The sequence below is a fragment of the Corvus cornix genome, chromosome Z (genome assembly GCF_000738735.6).
Source record: "Corvus cornix cornix isolate S_Up_H32 chromosome Z, ASM73873v5, whole genome shotgun sequence".
Classification (NCBI taxonomy): Eukaryota; Metazoa; Chordata; class Aves; order Passeriformes; family Corvidae; genus Corvus; species Corvus cornix.
In genome coordinates, this window is record NC_046357.1 from 13,406,218 (window position 1) to 13,429,745 (window position 23,528).

At 41.3% G+C, this 23,528-nt stretch overlaps 1 protein-coding gene across 2 annotated transcripts in view; it reads left to right on the forward strand.

Moving 5' to 3' along the window:
• The window catches only part of ADAMTS12 (ADAM metallopeptidase with thrombospondin type 1 motif 12), a 160,467-nt gene that overhangs the window by 95,454 nt on the left and 41,485 nt on the right, over positions 1 to 23,528 (forward strand). For both annotated transcript variants that reach the window (XM_039567189.1, XM_039567188.1), the window contains exons 9-14: positions 387 to 531; positions 3,941 to 4,033; positions 4,262 to 4,407; positions 5,239 to 5,408; positions 14,445 to 14,578; positions 22,107 to 22,227. In XM_039567189.1, coding sequence (XP_039423123.1) covers positions 387 to 531; positions 3,941 to 4,033; positions 4,262 to 4,407; positions 5,239 to 5,408; positions 14,445 to 14,578; positions 22,107 to 22,227 — 809 coding nt within the window. The remainder of the gene's footprint in view (positions 1 to 386; positions 532 to 3,940; positions 4,034 to 4,261; positions 4,408 to 5,238; positions 5,409 to 14,444; positions 14,579 to 22,106; positions 22,228 to 23,528) is intronic.

Genomic DNA, 23,528 nt, shown 5'->3' on the forward strand with positions numbered 1-23,528 from the left:
GAGACTGACAGAAATTTACAGACTTACTGGCCACATGTGCTTGGCTTCAGTGACTTGTTCAAATCTCTTCCATTGTTTCTAAGAGCAGCAAGGTACTATAACTTTAACCAGAGGCTATGGTGTTCTCTGAAGCCACCCTGCGAACCATAATGAGCTCATGGTATTTCCCCTTTGACAAGCTGTGTTTTGCCATTTTAAACCATCTCTTTTTAGACAGAGTAACTACTTTGTTTGCAGTACTTCAGCATAACTTAGCTGGAAGCTGGAGGTATTTCCATGGGCCATAATCAAAATTACCTGTAAGAATTAGATACTAAAGGTCTGTACAGAAGCATCAAAAAACTGTGGCGGTAGGGATTTTTTAATACGGAATTTTTGTCTTTTAGTCGCGGGTGGGGATTCTGTCTGGATGACATCCCCCAAAAAGAAGTTCTAAAGTCTCCAATCATCGCTCCTGGAGTGATTTATGATGTGCACCACCAATGCCAGCTTCAGTATGGTTCCAATGCTACATTCTGTGAAGATGTGGATGTAAGTGCTGAATGTTTTTCTTCATTCTCCTAGTAAGAATTCAAACTTCTTGAGCAGCATGGAAGTGTATTCAGTGCACCTCATTTGCTAACTACAAATGCAGCATGTTTAGAGTCTCATTGCCTAGATGTGCAGTGCAGGCATTGCCTAACACTCTTAATTCTGAATATTCTGGAAGTGAGTCATTGCACTGTTTGCCTTGTATTTCACAAGATCTTTGCTGGATCTTAACCATATCTGTGGTTAAGCGCCTGTTCTTCAGCAGTGGAGTCATTTTGGTTTTAAACTCATAATACTGATTCTTAGGTAAATCATTAATGCAACTTAAATCCCATTTTAAAATATTCTTCCATGAAAGCGACCATGTGGCTTTCAATTGATCAAATTCTGGGAACAAATTTTCAGTTCCAGGAAGAGGTTTCTGAAGAAATTAGGGTTGTGTTCTCTTCCCATACATCCCAATTTTTCACACTGTTGATAATCTAGCTAGCAAAAGAATATTCCAGTCCCTGTAAAAAATATTTATTTTGAAAAACCAATATTTTTCCATCAAACATTAGATTTTTATGCAGAAGCGCTTAATTCACAGAGTACCCTGGAATCTGTCTCACAGCATTGCAAAACAGTGTTGTGTGGAGATGCAAGGGAGAAGTGTAGTCACAGCAACCCTCACAGGCTCTTGGAGCCCTGCAGAGTTACAGGTTGTGTTAGCGTAAGTGCAGTGGTATGGTATTCTGCCTGTACCTAGCATGTTCAGAGCTCTTTGGGTCTGTACAGCATTTTTATACACAGAACAGCTTGGAAACAGTGTTTTTAAGTGCTAGCCTAGCTAAGTGATCACTAATTTTTGCTGTGTTTTGGGCAGCAGTGTACAGCAAATACTGGAGACAGCAACCAACCTGCTGGCCCTGTCAAACACAGATGTGTTTTGGCTGTTGGCAGTGCTGGTATGAGCACAGCTATGGACTGGGCACTGCTGGTGTTGACTATTTATTCCATTCAGATAATTACGTGTATCTCCATCTACCCTAATATTACAGAAATTATTTCTGATTAATCTTTTCAACCTTAATAGATAACATGATTACCAGTGTTGAACTACAACTGCTGAATCTGAAGAAGGTGTTGAAAGATTGCTTTCACTACCTGCTGATACTGTTTCCTTAGTTACTGTAATTTGTCTGCTGGTACAGATAGAAAATTAGGATGTAATTTTGCAGTATTGGTTCAGTCTGTCTCTTCTTGAGTTTGAGCCTAATAGGCCTTTACATTCGCATCTCCTTATTAACCAATTCCACAGCTAGACATATGTCAGAAAATTAATTGGTATCATCTCATTTTGCATTTTACTGAAAGGCCTGTATTTTGCTGGTAGCTGCACTGGCAAGAGATGGTATTGTGAACAGTACAGTTCACCTGGAATGTTGAATCATCAGTCTTTTTGTCATTTTGTCTAAGAGGTCTGACTCTTCTTTGCCTTTCCTCTGTTTACTTAACTTTGCTCACTGACAAGCTACTTTTGTTCTGTACATTTTAATGTCTGACTGAATTTGATCCACAGATCCTTTTTGAGAGAAAAATCTGCATTTAGCTGAAGATGCCCTAGGGTTCAGTGATTACACTTAGCAACAGCTGATACTTATAATTCAGACAGTGGTTTCCATGAAGCACTTAGGTAGCAAAGTGTACTGTGAAGTATATAAATATTGTCCCTCAATAAGGTAAAGAAAAGCAAAATATGTATTAGGTGGAGGAATTTTCCAAATCATAGCTAGATCCATAGCTTCCTATAGAACAGGCTGTAGGAGCTCAGAACCCCCATCTTATTGCCCTTTTCTTCAAAATTTCCACTGGCTTCAGTGAAACTGAGTTTTTTTGGATTTAACTTTCTTCAAGGCACAGATCCTATTCTCATAGATTGGGTGGAAAGTGTATATCATACTGCTGATGAAAAGAAAACCCACTTGCTTTGCAATGAGTCCATGGCAGAATCATTAATTTCTGCTGCTACCTCCAAAGGCACAGAGTACATAGTGCATTATCTCATACTGTTGTTGTTTCAGTATTCTTAGAGATGAAAAACAGTTCTGGTATATGGAGATCAATATGGAAAAATCCTTGCAGAGCTAAAGAATTCCCTCTGTGAATTCTTGACTTTGAAATCTGTGGGTGCACCTAATAAAAAAAAAAGTAACTGCCACTGAAAAGCTGTGTTCATTTTCTGTGCCAGATTCTCTAATATCTGAGGCACACTGCGAGAGTACACTTCATACATTAGAAACATAAAACATATTAGGTACAAGAGTTAAATAAAGGATGACTTTCATAATGAGAGAAAATTCATCAGCCGGGACACTTTGGTAGCTCTGCCTTGAGAAGCTGGCAGTGATGGCTTCACAAGGCCTTCATAAAGAAAGCTACTGTTGAATTATAAACAGAGAACTGCAAAACAAAGTATGTTTTGTGTGCATTGCCCAAAAACAGTGAGCTGAGATGCAGTGGGCCAGACATTGTATTCTAGCTGGAGGTTTGGAGTGCTTTGAGATGTTCCATGCCATCAGCTTTTTTTCTGGTGCCCTTGTTGACAAACCAAGGTAAACACACAATGGAGAAAGCAAATAAAAGGGAACTCTCTCAGAGCTTGTGCCCAAGCTTAGCCATTTTAAACAGAAGCAGGTCATAAATGAGCAGCTAAACTGTGGATTTTTCACTTGGATCAACATTGCTGCTACCTCTTTCGGGCTGCATTTTTGGAAGTGCACAGTTTATATGTTGGCTTCCAAATCTGGCACGTGGCTTGCTTTGAGAATCCCAGTGGGAGCTGCTGGTGGGATCCTCTTATCAACTCCTTTCTCTGATGATACTTGGAGCTATCCCTACTTCACAGGTTGATACTCCCAGATCTGTTCCTTTTTCCAGTGCTGGACTATGCCATCCAAACAACCTGAGTGAAGACCTGGGCTTTTGCTGTTGATTGTATGTTTTCAGGCAAACTGCAGCGCAAAATTGAACATTGTATTGGTTAGTACTCTTCAAATGAAAATTTTGCAGTTTTCTGCTCACCTTACCTACAAACAGTAGTGACCAAAGTTTGTTAAGCCATTTTTCTTGTGTTTCTCTGGGAGCCAAGCAGCCAATTAAGAGAATATTTGAACTTGCAAAATACAGGGAATTCACTTGATAGTATTTACCATTTTTTATTTGTCAGATATCTTTTTGCACAGTAATGATGAGTACCTAAATTTGGACCCTTGGTGGTTCCTATCTTGTGAGAAACCCTGATCCCTCTGGAAATACAGCCCTTACAAGGATCTTTAAGTGGCTGTACAAAACTGTGGGAGTCTTTTGAAAACCTTAGCCATAGGAGTTCAGCTCTGCCTCAGATTGCTGCAGTTTCTTTCTTTTCCAGAACCTTTGCCAGACACTCTGGTGCTCGGTGAAAGGCTCCTGCCGCTCCAAACTGGATGCAGCTGCGGATGGCACTCGGTGTGGAGAAAACAAGGTGACTGAGCCACGCTGTTTGCATGCTGTGCTGCCTGCCAAAGGGCAGAGAGGAACCATGAGTAGCTCTGCCATTGTTCAGTGTGAGAGAGGGTCATCCTGTGACATCTCCATTTGCATTTCCACTTAAGTGTTCAACCCTCATGAGCTAAAATAACAAATAATTCACAGGAACATTTTCCCTGCGATAATGATCTGAAGCTCTTTCTGCTTTCTCTTGTCTCCTCAGTGGTGCTTCTCTGGTGAGTGCATTACAGTAGGGAAGACTCCCGAAGCAATCCATGGCGAATGGGGCGTTTGGTCATCCTGGTCCCATTGCACAAGGACATGTGGGGCAGGAGTTCAAAGCGCAGAGAGGCCGTGTGATAGTCCAGAGTAAGCTGAGTGCAATGTCTTTCCCTACCTTTTGTTAAAGATTTTTGAGGTTCTTAGGACATTGGAAGCTCTCATGTATGAGACTGTTACCAGCAGGTGCCACATCAACACATGTCACAGATACTGACACCTCTGTTCCCAGTTAGGCATACCTGTGTGAAATTCAGCTGGATCATCTTTTAAAGTAGTCATCTTGTTCTTTATTCCTTACCGTCCACAGAGCTTATTTCAACATAAAAGAAAAAAAAGCCCCATACTTAATGTGTAAGTTTTGCAGAAGTTGTATAAATATTGCTTTATTGATACTGCACTGATTAAATAAATGTCCTCAAAAAGCAGGTGAGAACAGTTTCTAGCAATCTGATCCTGAGGACTCACCTGTCATGTTTTGTTCTAGTCATCAGCTTGAGGCGCATGAGTTGTCAGGTACAGAACATGAAAGGCAGAATTCCCTAGTACATATCTGAGTTCATGAAGACTCTACATGTCATTTTCACAAATCACTAAGAGGGTGCCTAACAGCAGGAATCATCTGTCTTTTCAGAGAGAACTGTCAAGTGCCCTGGAAAGTATGGGATTTCAGAGCAGTCCATTTGATAGGTTAATTTGTTGTGAGCTCAGCCAGGTAGTGCCAGGCACTTCTTTGGGATACAGGAGTTGTCTAGATTTCTGTACTTCATACTGACATGTTTGAGTACTTAAACATGGGAACAATATCTTTACCCTGTCAAGGATTCAGAGTCACCTTGTTATGCCACTGGGACCTGAAATACGTTGTTCTTTTAAAACTACCCACAGACTCATGTCCAAGTGTCAATGTTCCTTTTCTAGACCCCAGTTTGGAGGAGACTACTGCACTGGAGAAAGGAAACGCTATCGCATGTGTAACATCAGCCCCTGTCGCAAAGACTTGCCAACCTTCCGTCAGATGCAGTGCAGTGAGTTTGATACAGTTCCCTACCAGAACGAGTTCTACCACTGGGTTCCTGTTTATAACACAGGTATGAAGCTACAAAATTTTTTAGTATCTTGTATAAAAAGTCAAAGTTATATGCCTATGAGAAACCTCTGTGAGGGGAAGTCACTGAATTGAAAGTTTTCTAATGAGTTAGAGAGAAAAATCTGGTGTGTCTTTGTAAGCTGGTGTGCCTTTTGTGTGTACAAAAAGGCAGTGCTTCTTCTCTACAGGTAGATATTTTTTCAAAGCTCTGGTGATAATGGCTGTGATCGTAACTAGTTCCTGAAAAGATATTGCACTAAGAAAAGCATGTTGAGGTCCTGTCTGTACTAATTGTTCGGGATAGATCTAAACCATCTTTTCCAAAGTCAACCACAGAACAAGTAGTAGAGTAGTGTGGTGTAGAGCTGTGTCTTTGGGTCTGCAGGCATCACCACATCCAGTAAGCAGAGCTGTTCCACTGCACAAATATGGCTTTGCTACTTCCAAGCTCAGATCTGCATGGTAGGTGTGCTTGGCCTTACAGTGAAGAAGTAACATCTCAACAGGTTCAGTATCGTGCTGCCCTGTATTGTAGAGGCACAGTCAATGACTCTGCTTTATAACTTGCTTTGGAAGAGCTAGTTAGTAAATACAAGGGTAATCGTTATTACCGTGCAGTTTGATTCCTGGTTTGTGCATAAATGTAAGGTGTAGATTATCCAGTAGAATCACAGAATTGTTAGGGTCGGAAGGGATCTCTGGAGATCATCCAGTCCAACCCCCCTGGCCAAGGCAAGGGCACCTGGAGCATGGGGGGCACAGGAACATGTCCAGGTGCAGTTTGAATGTCTCCAGAGAGAGAGACTCCCTGGGCAGCTGTTCCAGCGCTCTGCCACCCTCTACATAAAAAAGTTCTTCCACCTGTTGAGGTGGGACTTTCTGTGTTTTGGTTTATGGCCATTGCTCCTTGTTCTGTTGCTGGGCACCACTGAAAAAAGTCTGGTACTATCTCCTTGGCACTGACTTTGAGATATTTATATGCATTGATGAGACCCATTCTCAATCTGCTCTTCTCTAGACTAAACAGGCCCAGCCCCCACAGTCTTTTCTCCCAACAGAGATACTCCAGACCCTTAGTCATCTTTGTGGCCATTGATGGACCCTCTCCAGTAGCTCCTTCCTTTTCTTATACTGAGGAACCCAGAACTGAACACAGCACTCCAGGTGTGGCCTCACCAGGGCTGAGGACAGGTAGAAGGATCACCTCCCTCAGCCTGCTGGCCAAACTCTTCCTGATGCACCCCAGGAGTCCATTGGCCCTCCTGGCTGCCAGGGAACACTGCTGGGTGTTGGGCAACCTGTCATCCACCAAAACTCCCAGGTCCTTCTCAGCAGAGCTGCTCTGCAGCAGGTCAGACCCCAGCCTGTGCTGGTGCTTGGGGTTATTCCTCCCCAGGTACAGGACCCTACACTTGCCCTTTTTGAACCCCATTGAGTTGCTCCCTGCCCAACTCTCCCCCCTATCAAGGTCCCATTGAATGGCAGCACAGCCTTTAGGTTGATCGGCCACCCCCCATCACAGTTCCATAACATCAGCAAACTTGCTAGCAATGTATTTTTTAATGAAGAAATAAGACAGCTAAAGTAGGGAAGATCAGGATTAAACTTTTATTTGCCAACAGTATTTTTCAGCATGTTAATTGCTTTTTCAGTTACTGGCAGTTCTGAATTGGTTTCCTGTATTTCAGCTAGTGTTTCCATTTCATCTAACAAATACACCATTGAAGATGAACCTAGAGCAGGCAGACTTCCAGTAAAATTTCTGATGAAACAAAATATGGTTGATAGGGATTTTTTTGGAAGAAATCCCAGTAAAGCCATGACAAATGCTAACAGCCTAACACTTAGGCCAAAACCAAACTCATGAAACATTTTCTGCAGTCATCTGTCATTGAAATGAAGATTCCAGACCTCTGTTACTCAGGGTGTACTACTGCAGGGTACAGTGTTCGTTCTGTTCATGTCCTCTCTGTGACACTGTAACAGAACAGGTAGTTCTGCATGTGCATTTGTTACAGAAGGTCTGTTTTCAAAGGACATTGAGAATCGTGAGTCAAATGCTTCCTGCACACTGGAAGGCAGGGCTGTGCTCTGTCCATGCTGTATTTCAAATAGAACTGTTTGGAACTGTACAGACAAACCACTTCTATTTATAACACTGTGCTGCTGAGCCTGATATATTTCATCTGGGAGATAATTTGCAAAATCCTTCAAATACCAAGGAAATCTTTTTTTTCTGTGGCTTGAAAACTTTTTGACTGTTTTCACCCATTTTCTCAGCAGAATTTCAGCATTGATTTCCATGTCTTCCCCATGACCTTGGAGGCCCTTAACATTTTCACTTTCATCCTTACATTCCACTAACAGCATTTGAAGTGTTTTCTTGCTGCTAAACTCTTAACTTAAACTGCCTTCCTCAGATAGACGGGCTCTCCTGGTAACACTGAAAGAAGCAGGGAGTTGGCCAAATCCTGTGCTGATTCTTCATGTGACATCATTGTATGACTGAGGGTGGGTGGCTCTCACAGGCACACTTATTCCAGTTTTGTCCAGCCATCATTACCTGAAATACATCTGAGTTTTCCTCCCATCTCAGTTTCAAATATTCTTTCACCTTCTATCAGTGGTTAAAGGTGTCCTGGGCAAAATACCTGCAAATAAGGCCATGAAACAGAGCTGTCTTTGAGAGATACAGCAGTTTGAGCCTTCCTTGTATGTGTTTGTCCAAACAAACCAAGACTTTAAACAAAAACAAACCAACAGCCTCTTGTAATCCCCCCACAAAAATGAGCCGGCGTTTCAGGGCTCTGGAGACTTACTCACAGTGTCCTCCATATGTACACCAACTTTTGTCAGTGTATTCCCTTACTTTCTCTCTTAACTTGTGCAACCCAATTTCAAGGGCTTTTCACAGCATTCTGTTACTACGTTGTCTTGCTGCCAAGAAGGCTTTGGCATTTGTAGTGGGTTAATCCTGCCTGGGTACCAGGTGCCCACCAAAGCTGCCCTGTTCCTCCCTTCCTCAGATGGATAAGGGACAGAGAGTGTAACAAAAGGCTCGTGGGTCAAGGGCATAAGGGCAGGGAGAGATCACTCACTGATTACCATCATGGGCAAGACAGACTGGACTTGGGGAAATGAATTTCATTTATTAGAAATTAAATCAGAGCGGAGGAGTCACAGGAGACAGTATTCCTTGGACCTATCCAACATGCGTCCTTCCCATGGGCTGCAATTCTTCCTGAACTGCTCCAGTGTGGATCCTTCCCACAGGCTGCAATCCTTCAGGAACAGGCTGCTCCAGCATGGATCCCTGATCCATGGGTCCTGTCAGGAGCCTGCTCCAGCACAGGCTTCCCATGGGGTCACAGCCTCCTTTGATGGCATGCCCCTGCTCCAGTGTGGGGTCCTTCCCGGGCTGCAGGTGGATCTCTGGTCCCCCATGGATCTCCAAGGGCTGCAGGGGCACAGCTGCCTCACCATGGGTTGCACCAGGGGCTGCAGGGCAATCTCTGCTCCTGCACCTGGAGAGCTCCTGCCCCTCCTTCACTGACCTTGTGTCTACAGAGCTGTTCCTCTCACACATCCTCACTCCTCTCTTCCAGTTGCAGTTGTGCAGTTTTTTTCCTTTCTTAAATACATTATCCCAGAGGTGCTGCCACTATCATTGGTGGTTTGGTCTTCACGAGCAGCAGGTCCTTCTTGGATCCTTCTGGCATTGGCTCTGTCAGTCATGGGGGAGGCTTCTGGCAGCTCCTCACAGAGCTGTAGCCCCCTGCTACCAAAACCAGGCCACGCAAAAACCAGTACATCTCTTGTTTTAGTATCAGGCATTTTTCATCCTCTCATGCTGTGCTTGGGATGTAAAGGGAAAAGAAAACGTAGTGAAGCTTTCCCAAACCCTGAGTGCACATAAAGTCTTTGTGTGGAAGTGTCTAGCTGAGGAGATGAATTCCTGAGCTAGACATTTTATGGTATTTTAGACATTCTGTGTTCCTTCATCCCACTAAAAAAACTGGTAGATTATCTGGATGGTCACAATTCTCTCCTCTAACTTAAATTTCATCGCTTACATAAAGCAGTTACAGTAAATGTCACATAACTAAAAAGTCTTTTCTGTTGTGTAAATTGTAACTTCACAAGAGAACGAAGACTTTTGTGAATAGCTTATGATTTAATGCAACAAGCATTTTTAACAAGCAGTTTCACAGAAAAGCAGTAAGTGACATCTTGCTGTTACCTAGCCTACCTATGTTTGAGGTTTCAGTTGAGAATTTTCTTGTTTAAATGACTTTGTGCCTGTTGGGGAACTTGCATAGTTCTGTTATGGAATTGCTCTGGACCTCAGACACCAATGTGCTCAAGCTGGAGCATCAGAGTACCCCAGGGAATCTTAAAATGATGGAGACTTCCAAGTTCAAGGGTGATAAACCATCCAGCAGCCTGAGCAGGATATTTTCTGAGTTTTTCTCATGACCCAGGCCCCTATTTTGACAGTTTGGTCCAACTTCAGTACTCATCCACTTCTCATTCCATCAGACTGACTCCATGTTTATTTATTTCATACCATTTGACAAATTCCATTTGTATGAATCTGATAGCTTCTCAGGGCTTAACTTCCATCTATAAGTCCTACATTAAATAATATCATTACCTTTATTTTCTGTGTCAGTGCCAGGATTATTTAGAGTACTGCCAGATAAGAGGTTGTGTTGTTAAAAATGTTCTAAATTTCATCTTTCTTCCAAAATATTTCTGTGCATCAAATATGTTCTGGTACAGTCACAGGGGCTGAGCAAACAGCATGAAATAATGTTTCTGCTGCCCATCTTTCAAAATTAAACTTTGTTTTGGAGCTCCAGGCTTGGTTAAACAGATAAGTAGCTTCAACTCAGCTTTTTTTCCTGTTTTGCCTGTTTGGTAATTGTCTTTCCTAATTTTCTTTGTTTGGGATTTCCTCAGCCAATTTTGAGTTCTCACAGAGGGTTTGAAGAGAAGGGGCCCACCTCTTTTCTTCCTTGTGAAGTTAGGAAAGATACTGAAGCCTTATCTTCTTCTGACAGACACGTTAATCACATCCTTCTTAGTCAGGTTAAGCTGGATCCTTCCTGCATGTGAACTCATGGGAGTCTGCTGTGAGATAAACAAATTTAAATTGGGAAGGAAATATGTTCCTTTCTACTTATCTTCATGTTGTTCTGTTTACACTTGGTGAATCTGAACTTTTTAATAATATAGACAGGGGAAAAGAATCACATGCTGCCCAAATGTTAGGATTTTTAGTCAGCTTTGCTGGTTTGCTTTCTCACTCCCATTTTGATTACAGATAAGTCACTGGGCCATTATGGGAGCTCTGTGGCTTGAAATTCCACTACATCTGTGTTTCTTCAATATATTAGGGGATTGATCATGTCTCTGGTCAAATCAGCAGCAGGTGTAAGATGTGGACACCATGTAAAAAAACAGATTGTAATTTTTCTAGGCAGCTGAGTGTTGGTGGCACCTAGCTAAAATCTTATGTCCAGCTAGGAGCAAGGCACTGGCAGAAGGATGCAGCCAAACTGAAAGAGGTTTACAGGAGGAAGTCAAAATGTCACTGAGAGGGACTTTCTAAAAGGGCTAGTAGAGATAGGACAGAGGGAATGGCTTTAAACTGACATAGGGCAGGTTTAGATTAGATAAAAGGAAGAAAACCTTCACTGTGAGAGTGGTGAGGCCTGGTTGCCCAGAGAGGCTGTGGCAGCCCCATCCCTGGAAGTGCTCAAGACCAGGTTGGACGGGGCTTTGAGCACTGTGGTCTAATGGAAGATGGCAGGGGGGTTGGATAATCCTTAAGATTTCTCCCAATCCAAAACATGATTCTGTGATTAGAAAAACACAGGTTGAGAAAAGCAGGTTTGGCTCTAGAACAGAAGGAAAGGAGTGAGTTAAATGCCAGCTACTGAAGGGAACATTTAAAGGAGTGTTTATCACATGTACCCCTGAGCTGGTAGAGATATAGAGTTATTACTGAGTCCTCACAGATTGGATCTAGTATTTCATGCATATGTTGGATTGCAGGAATTTGTGTATATTTTGGCTTAAAAGTTAAAAAGATGACAGCCTTTTTGTTGAAGCCTCATCATGAATTAGTCAAATTTACTGAAGTAACTGAAACTGAACAAGCTCCTTTAATGAGCTCCTTCTGAGCAACCCGAGTGCTCCTATTCATCTGAGTTAAGTCTTTTTAGATTTTCAGGTCTGAAATAACAAAAAAAGGCTGAACTCAATGCCAGTCTTCCACCATTTTAGGAAATGTATTTGTTTTCCTTGGGTGTGAGTTTGCTATCTGTTCTGTGTTTAAAATATTAGACTTCTGGAGGACATTGGTTGATTCTGATACAGTTTATTTACAGTCCTAGAAAAAGAGAGCCAAGATCCCTGAGCTCAACCACAGTAAATAATAATGACAGATGGATAAATAAATAATTTTAGATAGTGGATGCCAAATACAGTGCTAGTATAATTTCCTCAGTGGTGGCCTAACCTTTCTGCAGATGAAAAATCAAATAAACATCAGATAGGATTGAATCTTGGGTGAAGAAATAAAGTACCCTATCATTTCCAGAGGGGCTCCATAGAAAAAATGTAGAAAGAAAAGCAGTAAAATTTTGTAGGTAGGATCTAATTTTAGATCAGTTAACACAATCAGGAAAAACAGGAAAGCTTTCATACATAGAAAGCATTAACAAGTCTAAAAGTTCATGTGGTTTTTGGATTTTTTTTTAATTTTGACTTAGCAAGGGAGTTATTTTTCTTTACAAACTGATTCTTAGTTATGTATTTACAGCATCATAGTTATGCCAGAAGTATGTCAGCATTGTCTGCTTCTTCTTGTTCAGTTATTTCTGAAATGAAATTGCTTGTTATGTCAACACACAACTAGGAGGGGGTACAGATATCAAACTTCAGTGCTACGTATTTCATTAGAAACAGTGCAAAAGCTGAAATGGCTTTCTGGAGAATCTGTGTCTATCGGGGAAATTCTGAGCAGGTAACAGAGTACATGGAATTGTAGGATTCTCCTTGTCATAAAGGTATTGTGCTTTGTATATAAAAATGCTGCATTGAGAAAGTAGGCAAGGTGAAGCAAAATTTAGAGCACTAAAGTAATCCATTTAATCACATGGCTAGAAAAAGAGTTCTGCAGACAGAAGTAAAATCACTTATATCACTTATCATGACAGCTCTTACCAAAACAACTGATGGATATTATGGCTGCCAGCTTCCACAGAGGGACTGAGGGCTGGTGAGGATTAGAAACTTTATGTTCTTGCCTGAAAATCTTTTGTAGCTTCATCTCCATTGATATTCTTGAGCACAACTCACATCACCTTGAATTCCACCAGTTGTATAACCATGGTCCATACATGTCCTCTGGGTCTCATCACTGTTCCACTTTATGAAGGTATTTTTGTTTGAGAAGCCAGAAGCAAAACATTGGTGACAGACCTAGGATGCCGTTTTACCTCTACTGACAAGAGGGAAAAAAAAGAACTTTGAGGGGAGGAGCTGCAATCACCTCTGTGCCTTGTGTGTTGTTGTGTACAAACCAGAGTAATGAGAGCAAATTTTCCTTCTTCAAAGGGATAAATCCTTTAGTCAGAAATTAATTAGTTTATTTGCATTACCAGAAGTTTGTATTTCTCTTGTTACCAAAAATTTCTTTAAACACAGTTCTTTCTATGACACAAACAAAGCCAACAAAGGAGGAAGAGAAGATAAATTCATCAACCAGGATGTGGATGGCTTATAGTTACCCTGCATCCCTCTAAGACCAAGGGAGTGGCTTCTGTCAGTGCTGTCAGGCACAGGATAAAACTTTCAGTCAGCATCAGCACCTCCACAGCACAAAGGGAGATAGTTTTAAAATTATTCAGTAATGGTGCCTTGAAGTCCCTACTGACTGGTGGGTTTAAGGCCCACTGCTTTTCTCAGCAAAGCTTTTCAGGTTGCTGAGCATGAACAAGTTGTTTTAGTGCTGGGTGAGATTGGGGTCTTTGAATAGATCAAAACCTAAAGACAGGTCGTCTGTTACTGTTCTTCATCAATATGATAGTGGATGATTTTTAATGCAGTCAGATATTTCTGGTTCTGCTGGAGAATTTCTAGAGAGTGATAAAAAGGCAGGGATTATATCTGTCTTTGCTTTGACCCTCATTGCAGTTCTCACTCACTTCCATGCACACAGTTTATTTATCAGACTTGTGTCCTTTGTCTCTCTGATGTCTCAGTTTCAAAATTTCCCATTCCCAAAGGCCAGTGTCTGTGAGACAGGGAGGTATGTGTTTGGCTCTTTGTACTCCATAGATGGAATAGACTTAGGCCCTAATCCATCAAAGAAAATCTTGTTTTAGAGGCGACTGGTTGCTCTTGCTCCAGCTTTTCCCTGTTGCTTCTGTGGGACATCTGTCTGAGAATAGCCTGAGTCTGTCAGACTCGCAATATTATCCCTATTTCATAAGTTGTCAAGCAGGAAAAAAAAGAATGTTTGAAATTATTTATTAAGTGCCAACAGGTAGATGAAAATGATTAACTATACAGAAGAGCTGACTGCTCTCTGAGAGAGGCTGACAGGAGTAATGAAAAGTTTAAATTATCTCTGAAATTACTCAGTCACTAGCTGATGGAAAACTTTCTTGTCAGCATCCTTGGCAATCCTAGCCCTTCACTAATGACAGCTGGATTTGCTGGTTTCCCATCCCTTTTTCTGTCACAGCCGATGGCCTCCTTACTCCCTCACTCAGCAGTGGATGGTGATGTAGCTGTAACAGAGAGCACGCAGGTGTGAGGGGACCAGCATCCAGCTGCTTGCTACAAATCCACAAATGCTACTTATCATGCCTGTCTCACCCTGGCTCTGCTCAATTCCTCTAATTCTGCCAGTTCTGTCAAATGCTAAGGAAAGTGAGCAAATGGTTCAGTAAAGACCCTGTGCATTGCACTTCAGTGTACTGCTGGAGAATTGTCTGAGTGAGTGTCCTTGTTTTCCTTTCAGCAAACCCCTGTGAGCTCCACTGTCGCCCAATAGATGGCCATTTTTCAGAGAAGATGCTTGATGCAGTCACTGATGGTACTCCTTGCTTTGAAGGAAGGCACAGCCGAGATATCTGTATTAATGGCATGTGTAAGGTATTGGGTATGTTTGCATGTTTCTTTCTCTACAATTTAATTTTAAAAAGTTGTGAGAAAGTGCTTAACCTTTTTTTATGTAGTATCAAGGCAAAATACTCAATTTTACCACATTTTTATAGCAAGTTTATAGCAAAAGCTTTCCATAAACATAAGAGTAATTTCCACCCTTTTTAATGAATCTAGTTGTCTGCTGATTACTTTTGATACCTCTTAAGTCCTCTGGATTTTCCCCATTATTTTAAAATATCAGCTCAAGAAAGTCTGTTTCTGATGAGATATTTTCACGAAGGACTGTAGCTTTAGGGTTTTAATTGGTGTCGCCACTGTCTGTGGGGTTTTTTATGAAAAGGCAGTTCAACAATACACATGTATCAGTTCTGAGCTGTCTTGTAATAGGATCAGACTTTGCAGCTGAGGGCAGTAAAAATTATTTTAGTTTACAACATTGAATTGAATAATCTTGTACAATGAGGTAATGGGCAAACACAGCATATATGGCTCAATGATGTTCTGTGTGTTGAAGAGTAAATATTATGGTTTCTGCATATTCTGTGTGTTGGTAGCAGGTTTCCAGGATGATGTGAGTGTCTTTATGGCATTTGAAGGAGTGTTCTGTAAATGCTGTGACCTCCACAGTCTTAGCATTGCTTTTAGTCAATTTCTTGTAAAAAAAATTAATACTTTCCTTGTAGGGTATATATTTACATCTGTGGTTTATTTCTTCAAATTGAGGCTTTGTGTCCTGTACCCCCTTGAAGCCTGATAGCTTTTCTGCTTTTAGCATCTTTGGAAACAAAAACAGGACTTGGTGACTTGTAGAAACTACATTAGCTTATCCAATTAGGGGTTGTATGTCCCAAGCCTTTTAATCATATAAATACAACTAGAAGGGATTTCAAGAAGTTGTCTGTTTCATCCCTTTACAAATTATATTCTTTTTTGTCATTTTTCATATTCTTCTCTTAAAGACTTCCAGTGATGGAAACTTCACACTTTTAATAGGTGATAGGCACACCCTCTTTTTAAACTTTTTATTTTAGTAGAATGACAGTGCCTCATAGAGCAGTAATAAAAGATGTGTTTTAAGCTTTCCTTGCAAGACTTGCCTTTATGAAAGGGAGTTACCAAGACCCTGCTCAAGTTCCCAGTGAAGAGATCCTGCTTAACTTTGCTGAGAACCAGGATGGACCTTTGAACTATGATGGTGGAAGACCTGATTTGGCTTTGAACAGTTCAAGCCAGAATGAATCATATTTTTAGCATATTGAAAGATATAGTAGATATTGCACAACGTAGCAGTGCTTTTGACCTCCACTCAGAAGAGACCAATTACTAAGCTCAGAATGGCTGTCCTTGTGAAATGTTCATTTTCTGATTTCCAGCCCAACTGGATTGGGATCACTATGATTAATTTTAGTTTCCGTATGCTTACTGTATTGAAACCTTGCCTGTGACAGTTCAGATTTATACCTATTTTAGAGATAGCAAAACTCAATATGAATTGAGAGATCAGAGGGGGAAGGGAAGCTAATCTAATTGCAGTTTGTAGAGCCTGGATATACTTCAGCATTAACAATTCTGTGGACTCAGAGCATTTCTGAGAAATTCCCTTCAAGGTGCTGGTTTTGTCAGTGTTTCACATGGTGGCTGCTGCTTCGCATCTCCTGACAAACAGATTCAGTTGGAGTCAGGATGATGGAATGAACAATACAGCCATGCAAAATGAGACCAAATGATGGATAGGTAACCCTAATAGCTCACAGTATTGAAAGATAGCATGCTTTTAGCTGAAGTAGGTACCCAGAATAACACCTGAGGAGAAGCTTTTTCATATATCGTCATCTAACTCATTAGTATTTGAGTCCAGCTAGCTAAACACAATAGGTACATTACAGGTCATGGAGAATAAATCTGGAAATGTGTTTAATATAATTAGTCTGGTCCATTATTCTCATAGTTTGATTGCAACATGTTGCTAATGATATGGAAAAGGCATTCACAAATGTTAATCTATTAAACTGTTCTGGTTTTCAGAACAGAACTCACAAGAGCACATTTGTCCTGAGTACTAAAATAACACTTCACTTTGGTCTGAAACAGAGAAAAAAATTAAATTAGTAAAGTATTAGATCCACTGTCTATATTGCTCACATGTGATTGGTTTGTAGAGTAGCTATTTTTTATCAAGTGAGTTCAGAGTTTTCCTACTGGGTATGTCAAAACAAGATAGATAGATCCAATAAAGAACTTCATCTTCTAAATTAATCTGATTTCGGTCCGATTTTGCAGTTGGTCATGAATTTGTTCAGAGCAATCAGAGAAATTGGTCTTACTTTGATGGCTAAATGTGGTTTGAGATGCTTCATTTTAGCTACCTGAGGTGTACTGGATACTTTCCTAGCTGGCCTGACAAAGCCACAATGTGCATCTTCATGTGAGGAGTAAGCACAAGACAGACCATTGATTCATTTGATCCTTTTAATTTATCCAATATCTTCTACTTTTTTAGAAGTGCTGCCTATGCCTTCGTGCTGAAGGAAGGCTTACAGTGTGGTGTTGTTAGCATGGTATTCCTTTAGAACTTGTCAATTCAAAGACAAGCTAAAATTGTTAACTCATTTGAAGGCCTGGCCTATAAAATAGCTGAGTCCTCTCTCAAAGTTGACCTTACACAGAAGAAGAGTTCTGTCTGGAGATCTGAAAAGACCTATCAGTAACTTAATCTCAAATCATCAAGCTGTACTATGACTAGTTTGTTTTTTAATTGTATTCCTCAGCACTCATTTTTCAATTGTCACTTTTCCCCTTTTATTTAGAAAATCTTTAAAGCACATAGCCTGTCTTTCTGAGCTTAAATTATACATCACAAATGCATTCTTAATTCTTATTAGGTGAGTCAGCTGTTCCCCCAGTGTTAATGAGTGAAGATACTGCCACCAGAGTATGTTTAGCACTGATACGTACATAACATACATTTTTGATATGTACAAGCCATCACATCATCTAAAAGTGAAGCCTAATGCAGGGTGTGGTGCTTGAGGCACCAACTCTGGCGTGCCCCAGGTCAGAGACAGCCCAGCTGCGTTACTTCTGTGCGTCGCAGAAGCGACTTCGGCATCAGGAAAAGAGCTGCTGGCTGAGCTGGCTAGCTGGCTTCTTTGCAGAGGGAAACACGGCAGGAGCACATTAGCTCGGAGACAAAGGAAGAGAGAGGCTGTTCTGGTCTGGCTTCTAACAGGTTTATTGTGAGAAGTTTCGCAACCCGAACAAGCTCGGAAAGGGATGGAATGCAATGGGACCCCTCCCCCAGGCTTGTCCTCAGTTTTACAGGGAATTTGAAAACCTCGGGGAAAGGGGAAAACAACCAATGAGTTACAAGCCAGGGGGAGGATACAATATAACAAGAACCACTGGGGGAAACTGAGAGGCGGGAGTTATAACAAAGAACCAGTGAACAACCAAGTAACCGAGAATTTTCCCAAACCGGGGGAGGCGGCTTGGACCCGGGGCGGGGGGATGCAGCTTAGGCTTCTGAGCCGCCCCATGACCCACCCTCTGAGTCTGCCTCTTTGGGAAACTTGATCCAGGGGATGGGCTGGGATTGATTGGCATCACGCTGCCCCAGCCCCACAGTGGGCTGGGTCACACCAACAAAAGCCTTACATGTTCTTTGCGCTGGAGTGTGCAGATGCTGAGGATGGATCTGGCATCTCTGATGTTTCTAGCAACCTTTTGTCTCCTGTAAAGAATTTTGATACGCTTAACCGACCTTCAGTCATGCAGAGTTGTGGCCTGCTCTCTGTGGTAATTCACAGTTGTTATGCTGAGAGACTAACATTGCACTGGAAAATTACACAGCTGTGTCGTTCTAGGTAGGGAACCATTTTCTTCCCTTGCTGAAAAGCAGATTACGCAGCTTGGATTTTTATGTATTTCTGTGTATGGATTTTTAGCTTTACGGCTTCTCACTATGGTTCAGCTTCCTCCTCCCACTGCTACTGCAACAGGACATTGATTCAGACTCATTACAAGATAAATTACAAGATAAATTACTGACATCAGGACACATTTCTCTCCATTCAAGGCAATGTCATGGCCAACAAGAAGTGAACATGATTTCTTTATCTGAAGACTAAGTGGGGGAGACAAATGGGAGGAAGACCTTAAAGTTCTATGTAGCATTCACATAATGGATATTCAGGCAGTACATCCAGGCCATACCCTTCAGTGACAGCAAGGACTTTTTGTATCTGCCCCCCACTGCCAATCTGACAGAAAAGCCTCTCCCTCTGGAAATGGAAAAAGGTCAATATCTCTGGCTGTTTTCCCTTTAGGCACTGAGCAGCAGGAAATAAATTGTTTCTCCTTCCTTTAATGCAGCGAGGCAGTTCAGGTCATTACATCTGCCTCTGCAGTGTGTGCTGTGACCAGAAACAAAGCCGGTCTCAGCTGTGTCAGAAAAAGGCTGTTGGTGAGTGGGGCAATAGCAAAAGGCTGCAGGGAGGGATGCTAACTTGTGTTGCCCATGCTGTTGCACACAGCAGTTCCTATAACACAGCATGGTTCCCTGGCAGAGAGTGCACAAGGATGTGTCTGTGTAAAAAAATCAGAGCCTAATTACTGCTGATATTCTTTCCTGTTTTATAACCTGCATTAATCTCCAGATCCTCTTTAACAGCTCTTTGTCAGAAACTCATCATAGAGTCATAGCATGGTTCAGGTTGGAATGGACCTTAAATATCATCTAGTTCTGGACTGCAAGTGCACACTGATGTGTCGTGTTGACCTTCTGGAGAGTTTGAGGCATGTTTAGAAAATACGGCAAGAGTGTCCACAAGAATAAAAATAAAAAAGGAAAGCAAGTAGAAAGAGGAATGAAGCATCTTGAAATTATTCCAAAAATAATATGCTATTCACTGGAGTGATAAAGGAAAATATGGTCTGGAAATTAAAGTTCATGGAAATATATTTAGAGTAAATGAATGCTGTTTATTCTGACACATGAGAATATTACTTTGTGATGGTTTTTAATGTCTCTGTAAGATGAGGCCCTGCTGTTAGATATGAAGGTCATGACAGCACCACCAACAGCCTGGAGCTGGGGAATAAAACAAAGGCTTTATTTACTGTCGCACAGTAAATTGTTTGCCTCATTCTTGGGTATTCCAGAACCCCAAGGATGAATAGAAATACTGCATGTATAGGTAAGGCTGATGTCTGATCAGATACAAACTGTTTCAAATATCAGAAGAACACTGAAATACACTGCTGTTATTGTTGGAAGGGACAAAGGGATTCCCTTCATATCACAGAGATGTTATATTTTGATGCCACAGACCTGTTGCTAAAGGAAATGCATGGTCAAGTGGGAGAGATCTGAGCTGATTGTGACTGAGCTGATGGAGTAGAGCCCATGCAGAAGCATGGACTGGCACCCCAAAGGCAGGGAAGTGATGATACTGTGGTGCTTCCATCTCAGTAAGAATCAGGGCTGCAGCAGTTCGGAACTAATTAGTTAAACCTTCGGGGATTTTCACACTACGCAGTACTTGGAAGGGAAGTATGCTCAGTGATGTTAATGTCAAAGTATCTGACTGTGTGAACTAGATAAATTAATTCTGTGTGCAGCTTCTCAAACAAGAATGCACAGCAAATAAAGATGGACAGAAACCTTTTCAAAACCACGAGTGTTCTGTAGTCATTAATCATATTGTCTAATAGCAAAGCATGAAGCACAAGGGTTCCTTCTTCAGACTTTCCCCACCTTTCTGTTCATGTTCATAGTATAGAAAATAAACTTAAACTTCCACGACTCTCCAGATTGTCTGATTATTTCTCTGGTCTAATAATAAACCAGATAACTATGACTTCACTGTTTGCAGATGATTAACAGATGTAGTAATAGTACAGTAGATGTACTGCAGAATGCATCACTTTGAGAAAACAGCAACACTCCAGCCTCTTTAAATTATTAGGAAGTGTTAAACATAAACTCCAGTGCATCTGTAGACAACAGGTGAAGAGACAGAGCTGGACTCCTGACAAGATAAAGAAGCATCCTGTTCATGTAGCAGTGGCATCTGTGTATTCTGAATAGTTGATTAAATCCATCCTTGGTCAAATAGCTGCATACTTGGGGGCAAAAAGTTACCTTCCTAATACATCCTTATCTCTGTAACATTCTGTACTGCTCATAAATTTGGTCCATGGTGCCAGGATCTGTCTTTGTGCAAGACATTACGAAACTTTTCATTTTTTGAAAGTGGCCTTCACTGAAAGGAGGGGGAAGCTAAGACTGCTGCAGAACCTTTTGACATGGCCATGACTTTTCAGGGCTGGTATGAAAGGTGCTAGGTGTGTATTGGCATTAAGTGATGGATGAGTCTTTTTTTTGAATCTTCTTTACAGTGATGCAGTTTGCCACCATCTGTAGCTTGAGGCCTTTCCTTGCTTCTGTTTTTCATGGTTTTTCTAATTGTTCATTAAATCACTGACACTTAGACAAAAAGTGTTTCTTAAGCTGAAAATGATAGAAAAATACTGAAGAATGCAGGAGCCTGTATACCTAGGTTAGTCTCATAGATGGATTTTCCTGTCAGAAGCTTGCAGAAGATTACAGTAGCTGATGTATTGAAGGTAAAATAAGATCAACATCAAAAGAGGTAATACCCAGATTTTCATACATCAAGAGGGTGTCAGAGAAGTTGGCAGGTATAGCACCTGAAAGCTTATTTTGAGAAAAATCAGCTGAGAAAACCTTTACATGCTACCAGACTTCTGGCTATTCATCTACATCACAGACCTCCAGGTGTCTTAGATACTATTAGCAGCCACTGAATGCTGGATGTTAGGTTGTGTTCTGCAACCTTGCTTGTTTTTGAGGAGAGGCAGGAAAGAAATCCCAAAACCAAATGAAAATTGTGTTGAAATTTAAAGACATTAGAGCACAGAATTTTTGGGTTGGGAAAGGATGAAGTTTTTTCCTGACTCAGTATGAATAAACTTTTCTCTCTCCCTGTAGCAAGCATGAACTGGAAAATCGGTCTTTACTAGAACTTGATGCACTTGACTCACTTTATCCTGACCCATGCTCCTGTGCTGGCAAGCTGAAGAACCATTGATATAAAACTTCATGCCTGCTGAAGAGTTTTTCTTTGCTAGGGGGGTTTGACTGTAGTAGAGGTTCTGTGTTGTCAGATGGCCACAAAAAGCTGGCAGAGATTTCAGTTCTGTTACTGCATTGTGTTCCTGGGAACCTGTGGATAGCTCTGTGACGTAAGAAAGCAGACACAAATCCTGGATGTTGGGGCCAGTCCCAGATACTGAGGCCATTTGGGTGGCACATTTCCATCCCAAGTGACTGGTCACTACTGTGTTTTTTGTGACATGGTAATGGTTATTGCTTGTTAGTTTGTTTTTCACCTTGGTGTAATACACTATACAGGAGCTACACTACTCCCCTTCTTAGAAGTGCAAGAATTTGTTGTGGACACCACATTTACTCCAACACTGTTTTTCCTTCTAGGCTGTTGGCTGTGATTATGAGATAAATTCCAACGCAACAGAAGACCAGTGTGGAGTTTGCCTGGGAGACGGCTCTGCTTGTCGTACAGTGAAGATGATGTTTAATCAAAGTGAAGGATTTGGTAATACAGGTTCTTCTTTTAAATTCTTCCGTTGATGAAGTCATTTCTCTTTGTAAAAATGACTAAAGTGTTTCTCGTTGAAAACTGAGTGATCATCTGCGTGGGAAGTTGTAAACGGGTGTTTCAGTGAATCATGCTTCTGCCAGAAAGAAATGCCTGCTCTGTGCTTTTTAAGTACACCTTGTCTTATAAAAATTGTTAGAGACCCAACAGGTCCTGTGCAAGTTATGCAGTTAACAATAAAATCCAAAATAGCAAATGCATTTACAAAGTGAATGTAATTTGCCATCTTGAAAAATCTGGACCTAATCTCTGTAAAGTAGAAAGCACCAAGAAAGTGCTGCAGTGAGCATCTTGGGGATTCATTTCTAAGCATCATAAAGAGGAGAAGAGTCCCTGCAGGGCTGAAGTGGTCTGAATAAGCGATTGGAGGACTGAGCCCGTCTTCACTGATGGTAGCGAGACATTCAGGCTTTAAGTTGACTTGTGTGGGATGAATGGGAGCTAGAGAGTCTGGAAGCAGGAGTGGGAGACTAAAACTGAGTAAGAAATATGGTGGTGAGCTGGAGGTGAAGAGGCAGCTAGGATGAACAGCTTTCAATGGAAAACCAGGGCAGGAGGGGGAGAGGTGAGAAGATGAGGCACTGGAGAGTATGCTTGGAGTACGGTCTGCAGCTAAAGAAAGAGGCTGATGCAGAGATGAGAAGTCTCAAGATCAGTAACTGGTACCATTGTAGTGAAGAGGGGGAAACTGCAGTGAGTGCCTTTGCTGACTTCTGGATTTGTGGGGTTTTTCAAATAAAATAGTTCTGCCTTGCACAAGTATGATTTGTGCTACTAACTTAGGGCTAGTTTGACCAGATTTTCCAAAGTTTGGGGTAAAAGCTTCTTTAATATTTCAGGGTTTTTTTCTGTACTTGAGTTTGCTTTCCTTCTCTCTGTGTCCCAAAGGTGAACTGTGAAGACGACTGCAATCCTGCAGCAGTTCAGGTTTCATATGTATGTGAGACTTTCAAAAGAAAATCTGGAGCTCCCTCTCTTCCAATACAACAGTAATCCTTCAGCCTCTGATCTTTTGTTTCTGCAAATCGAAAATTCACTCTGCCTTTGACTGTGTGTGAGCTTTCCAAGGCTAAAGATGTGAACTTTATTTTTGAATAACAATTTTACATAAAAAGTCCAGTATTGTAACTTATGGGAGGATAAGTACCTTTTATTTAAATTCATTTTGTGCTTTATATTTACTTAGGTTTTCCTTGCCACAAGATTCAGTCAGTCTTACTGACAGATACTGCTGAGGG